Genomic DNA, 6,726 nt, shown 5'->3' with positions numbered 1-6,726 from the left:
AATGATGTCTGATAGCTGAAATTCGAGATTTGAGTATCCTTTATTTTGTCTGATTTCCTTTCTTAAATGCATTTCGTAACTGTCGAGCGATGTTTGCATGAATTACGCGCGTAATTCACAAATACAAAGATTTCGCAATCAGACAAATAAGTATCGTGCGGTAGTTGTACGATATTCTCGCGACATACATTACGAAATATTTTGTAGGAAAAACTTGCCACATTCATGCAAATTTGGGCGACATACGAATTCATAGCGTTGGTATAAAACTACGCGATTTTTTTCGCTAAATACGCAAAATGTGCCTTAAATTTTTGTTTTATTGAACTATTCTTTTTATTTTATTATCTGTAGGCCAGTAGCTTTAAAACTGCAAACTGGATTTTATTTTTACCCCCCCCCCCTCCCACATCGACTCAAGTATTTCTATTGAAATATTTTTACACAATAAAGTATTTGATCACGTGAAATGACTATGGGTAACAACGATGTCATTGTATGTGTCAATATATAGGAACACGCAATTATAAAACTTGGGAATCCCGAGCATTTTTATGTATTTTATTGATTATTCAAATGCCAGTCAGTTTGTATCAACATAACATAAATAGTTAGTTTTGCAACACCTATTCATATTGACTGAGAGGAGGATTTGGAATTTATTAATACAGTGGTGTTCGGCTGCAAAGTTAGTAGTAATTTGACTGAGAGGTAAAAGTTCAAAAATGTCTGTCCTTCTTTCTAAATTCTTTCCTTTTTCACATTTTTTTTTTTGTGTTTTTTTTATTGTTATATCTTAATGATCAGAAAATTTCATTCCATGTATTTAACTAATTTTAACCTCATTTGTTTTCGAAACAAAGTCTTGAACAAACAACAACACATGAATCAGCATTCTTTAAATACCTCAAATGCACATACATTTTGTATACATAATACACTGAAACAATTATACGAACGTTAACCCTCTGCCGTACTTGGTACCTAGCTGGTTCAAGTTTTAATATTATATGAATTGTTTGCTTATTTTATTTGGATTTTCATGTTTAGGTCAAACCGGCACTTAACTTTCCAACTCTTCTTAGTTAAAACTAAGTTAAAACTTATTATTATTATCATTATCATTATTATTATTATTATTATTATTATTATTATTATTATTATTATTATTTACATTATAATTATAATTAAGTGTTTATGTTTTGATATTTCGTCATTATTCACTCTTATTAAACCATGACGTCAATATCAATTTATCAATGGCAATATAGACCACAGGCAAATGACAACAAAATACAGATTTTCATTATTATAATAAAACAATTGAATGAATGTTAAAGAGTTCCTGATTGTTATAAAGAAGCAAGACGACAGGTTAACAGTTCATGCATTTAATATGCATATTGTTCTTGTACAAAAAAGCAATATTTTTTTCGTACAGTATTCTACAGAAGACCCCCGGGGTCATATCAACTTCATGAATTCCCGATTTCATCTTCGTGAATTCAAAAATTTATCTTTGTTAATTCACATTTTCAACATACAGAATTTTAGATTTCAACATTTCAACTTTACATATTCACTTTATCAACTTCACGAATTTAACTTTGCGAATGCACGTTTTGAACTTCATGATTACAACTTTGTGAATTCACGATTTCAACTTTACGAAATTACGATTTCGACTCCAAGAAATCAACTTTATTAATTCATATTTTGAACGTCACGAATTTAAACCGAGCCTGCAATATTTTCAATTGTGTTGTGTTGGACTTTCTTCAGGGATTCTATTTTTCTCTATTTTATCCTAATTAAATTATATTTAATGTATGCATGCGTGAGTATGTGTGTGCGATTTTGTTTGATTTTTTATTGTTTTTGTTGTTTTTTTCTTTTGGGGATGACAAGTGTTCGTATAACGAATTTAAGATATTGATGAATAGTTATCCAGAAAGGGAATGCCATGTAAACAAGTTAAACTTGATTGTAAATAGTTTTGATTTTGTAAGTAAACATAATTATTTATTGTAAAGATTTTTTAAAAAACATACAGTGAAAGTTTATTATTTTGACCCCAACAACAAGCTTCTTTAATCATAACCTTTTGATTTCAGAAAACTCAAAAGTTAATAATAGACAAAAAAGAAAATATGGGAAATATGTAAGTATCCATAGAAACTGCTCAGTGTTGAATTTGACGACGACAATTTGTTTGTTTTTTTTTCGAAAAGAATAATCCTTTAATATACAAAATTTAAAATGTAAATATTTAGCAATAACAAAAAACTGCGCTTCGTAGATTTTCTACACTGACTGTTGTTGTTTTACGTAGACTTGCTAATAGCTAGTTTTTACCACTTAGTCAGCAAATCACCTATTGATTTTCGATGATATTTCAAATCAGTGGGACAGACAATTTTAAATAAATATACCGAAAAGAGTTGAAACTATAGCAACCAAATAAATATGCGAAAAAACAAATATAAATTAGTTCATTGGATAGGCGCATAATGTACCATATGGTATACAAAATGAGACATATACATGTATTGACAAACAATAAAAGAATATCTCCCGGATAATATTTTGTTTAAGACAGATATTCGATAAGACAAGATGAAAATCCTATAAGAGTTTTTTACAATAAAGGGTATAAAACATATTTACCATATCAACGATTAACACAACGCTGCAATTATGTATTTACAAGTCATTTAAAAAACATGCTAATAAAATAAGAGTTAGAGGAGTTATCTTACTTGAGAATGTCTTGGTTCACAAATCAGATTTATTTGCAAACCTATCTAAAACTTGACCAGATGACAATGATCTATATAGAGGATATTAGTTGTTGTTGTTTTTTTTGCCTGTAAGATTGAAATACATTTCACTGAGTGAACATCAGATGCAATATTTTCACAAATGGCTAAGCCATTAGTGAAAATAGAATAGCTGGTGCTCACGATTAAAATGTATTTCAATCTTATATGTAAAACAAATATTTTTTTTCTTTTTAATTAATTCTTTTTAAGTGATTTTAAGTATTATTACTAATTTGCTGCATAACGTCGAGCATATTCCTTCATGACGTAATCACATCATGACGTCACATTATCAATTTTGAAAAATAGTTCTGTTGAATGTCTCTAATTTTGTTACATTTTAACATGATGTATGTTGACATCGACTTTCTTTTCCTAAAGAAGAAAAATTTAAGTATGACGGTATTAAATTTTGCCTGTTATTTCATTTTGTAATGTTCATCCGCATTCAGATATAGTAAAATTTATATTTTTATAAATTTCACTAGTGGTTTATCAGAATATTATCATTTTTATATTTATTTATATATTATACATATATTATAGTAAAACACTGTAAACTATGAAATAAAAGTGTGTGTTATTTATCACACATGTTTCCTAAAACAAAGTTTAACTTAGTTACATTAGAATTTGAATACCTGATTAGAATGTTTTAATATATGAATATAATTGAGCATGCATGTTTGTGTTGTTATCTTTTGACATAATAGTTCATGTATTTATTCCCTATACTCAAATATTAATGAAACTTCAAATTGCATTCAAGTCACTGGTTTGAATAAAACTAATTGTGAAGTACGTAACAATCTTTCCTAAGAGATAAAAGTTACTAAACATGATAAAACATGTAGATTCAGTCAAATTTTCTGTCAAGAGGTGTTCTTAATGATGTTAAAAAGAATAATAATAGCTTTAAAAAGGCAATTTAAAAAGAGCAAAACACACCGATTATTTTGAATATGAAACCTTACAATAACTTGTTAATATTAACTTGTTTCTTTGAAATGAATTGTGTTTAAATACACCTTAAATTTTTAAGAATCACCATGCTTGGAGATGCGTTTGTAAAGATGAAGAATGCCATAATAGGTTTCATCAGAGATATTGGTGTTCATATCATTAATATCTTTATTTGGATACTTGATGCGTTTTGGAAGATCATGAGGCCTTTTCTCGTGATGTGCAATGACATTATTCAACAATGGTATGTATCAAAAATGTAATGTGCGTATTAAAGAACTTTTTTTCAAACATTCAATCTAAAGTAATCATTGGTATCAGAATAAACTTGAGTGCACATGTATATCGAAAACACACAGTAATTTGAAAGATTTTGTTCGCTAAAGTCAAATTTATTCGGAGAAATCCAAAGCATCTGTTGATCATAAGTCTCATATTTTACGTTCCTGTTAATCGCTTTTTATACTAAGAACTCCTGTTTATTGCTCGATAAAATTACCTTGGGATATATGATTGTTGTTAATATTTGATAAACTTAATAAACATATATTATTCTTAATCTTTCCCCCATTAAGCCGACTAAGTGAAAGAAGGGCAATCACGAAAGTTATGGCTGAATCAGCTGAAGTAATGATTGCTGATCTAAATCAAAGACTTCAGGACGAAGAAGAAATATCGCCAGAAAGGAAAAATGTGATAAGTAACTATGTTGATGAGTATACCAAAGTTATAAAGGGGTTTGCAGCTTCAGCTTAAAACGTGAATCCGATTGTCGATCGAAATCTATTGCATGCAGTAATTTATTTTTGGATTATAAAAAACTGACTTTCTGATTGAGAAATGTATCAGCATGTACCAAATCAATACATTTGATCACATTTTCAATTTTAATTTTCTTTATTCAGGTAAATGAATTTTTCTCATGAAGTTAAGACTTTTTTTGCTGAAAATATTGCAATGTTGGCTAAGGAAAACAGTCGGATAAAGACTGTATAATATGCGACAAAAAACTAGCACTGTGATACACTGCATTCACTAATGATTGTCAATATAAATCCTTAAAAACTTTACGTTGCCATTATCTATTGTTTGTTAAATCAGTAAATGTTAATAGCCAGTCATGTTGAATTATGCACGCTCGGATAACGTCATTTGATTTCTACGTCACAAAGACTAGCATAACTGCTTATTGAATATTAAGATATTTTTCATGCTCTTTGGTGGATTTTACAGATGCTCAAAGTTCATTGTAACCAGCTTATCTTTATAAATCTAGTTAAACGTGACATTCTTATGTTATTTGCAACCTAGTGTCCGTTCTTGTCGTTCTTGCCTACTTTGCCTTCCCCTCGTATGTGTGTCTACTTATGTCTGTATGTGCGATCGTGCGCGCGCGTATGTTTGGTTGTGCCCGCTTACACATGCATGCATTTGCCGTTAAAGGCACTAAGATTACAGACATTACATATGTTGCAAATCACGTTTTAAAGATTATAATCTGCTTAAAGGTAGCCTATTGATTTAATTCAATAATGTGGATAATATAAATATGCACGATTGTTGTGACCTTTGCTATTTTGAAACAAGGGAGACCAATGAGGCCATAATATGCACCATTAAGAAAAACAATATGTTGCTGCCAAGATAAATGTTTAATTTTTTAGTCAGGCTTGTATTGTTTCTTTTTTATAATAAAAGGCCACTATGAATATCTTAAATTTTCCATAGTTTCATTTAAATTTTTGTTGAATACTTATTTAATGCTCTACAGTGTAAGATACTCAAATATTTGAAAAAAGAATAAAACAGTAAAGATAAAACAGATAATTCATCCATCGTCTCAACATTGCAAATTCCTAAAATAATTACTTATAGCGAATTTAACAATTTTACGTCTGAATCAATCATTCAAACCTAATACTTCCGTAAAACACGACTGCTGTGTATACCACAAGGGTCAACGTATAATTTATAAAACTAAAAACCTTACTCTCATTACTTTAAAATAAATTAAAAAAATGTTTTGGTCGTAATTATTTACTTAAACTGAAGAAGAAAAACTTCAATAAGTCCCAGAGTACTGTAAAACATACATAGCATTCAAGGGAAATAACCTATTTAAACTTTTTACAAAATATACGAATATTAATTTCCCGTTATCATGATTATAACTCTTTTTAATCGAGATAATAAAAGCAGCTGAACTTGTCCCCCCCCCCCTTTTGCATGCTTATTTTCATGAAAATTTAATGGGGTGTTTTCATATGACACCACGTAACTAAGATTATGTTTTTTCGACAAGAAATAAATTAATTTGTCTCGGGTCAAATGGTCAAACTTATGTTCACAAGACGATAAGCTCATTATAGCAAGAGTTATTTCCCTTTCTAGTTATCAGTATAAGTTTTGTATTGATTGACTTACACTTTTAACCTAAGCTAGATTTTTATAAAAAATAAAATTGAGGGAGAGATATGTCAGGCTATTAACATGAATGGAGCAGCATTCAAATCTCTAACAACAGAAGAAGAGAGGACGAAGTTTCTCCGAGCAATTGAACTTCCTACACTGCTGTGGCAGCAACGATTGCAAACGTGTAAGGATACAACCAACCTCCGCCGAAGTCAGGCAGCCTCTACTACGATGGTAAAGGCTTCTACTGGATTATAATGCTGGCTCTGGTAGACGCCATATTATAGTATGTTGATGTTGACGCCAATGGTGCTGACTCTGCAGCTGGGGTTGTTCTGTTATTTCTCTGCGGTAAGAGATTGGTGTAGGGAAGGGTTTTCATTTTTTTCTACATCGACATGCCATATTGAAAGTACAATGTTGCTCGGACAGATATCAATTTAAGAATAAAGCGAGAATATTCGTATTTTGTGTTAATCGAGGGTCCATCAGTCTGTTAAGGCACAAAAAGCAGCTTTTGCTGTCGAGT

The 6,726-nt window shown here is 30.1% G+C and overlaps 1 protein-coding gene across 2 annotated transcripts; it reads left to right on the top strand.

Moving 5' to 3' along the window:
• Nucleotides 1-526: 526 nt before the first annotated feature.
• LOC132715894 (uncharacterized) lies at nucleotides 527-5,065 on the top strand. 2 transcript variants are annotated; one of them, XM_060698998.1, is made up of 4 exons: nucleotides 527-711; nucleotides 2,115-2,161; nucleotides 3,865-4,029; nucleotides 4,361-5,065. In XM_060698998.1, the coding sequence occupies exons 2-4, from the start codon at nucleotides 2,151-2,153 to the stop codon at nucleotides 4,539-4,541; spliced, it is 357 nt and encodes a 118-aa protein (XP_060554981.1). In that variant the 5' UTR covers nucleotides 527-711; nucleotides 2,115-2,150; the 3' UTR covers nucleotides 4,542-5,065. The 2 variants fall into 2 exon arrangements, with proteins under 2 accessions (XP_060554981.1, XP_060554982.1); XM_060698999.1 differs by having other exon boundaries at nucleotides 527-727.
• Nucleotides 5,066-6,726: the final 1,661 nt, after the last annotated feature.

The sequence above is a fragment of the Ruditapes philippinarum genome, unplaced genomic scaffold (assembly GCF_026571515.1).
Source record: "Ruditapes philippinarum isolate M1 unplaced genomic scaffold, ASM2657151v2 ctg5919_1_1_1_1, whole genome shotgun sequence".
NCBI lineage: Eukaryota > Metazoa > Mollusca > Bivalvia > Venerida > Veneridae > Ruditapes > Ruditapes philippinarum.
This window is presented reverse-complemented; position numbering and strand designations above follow the sequence as displayed.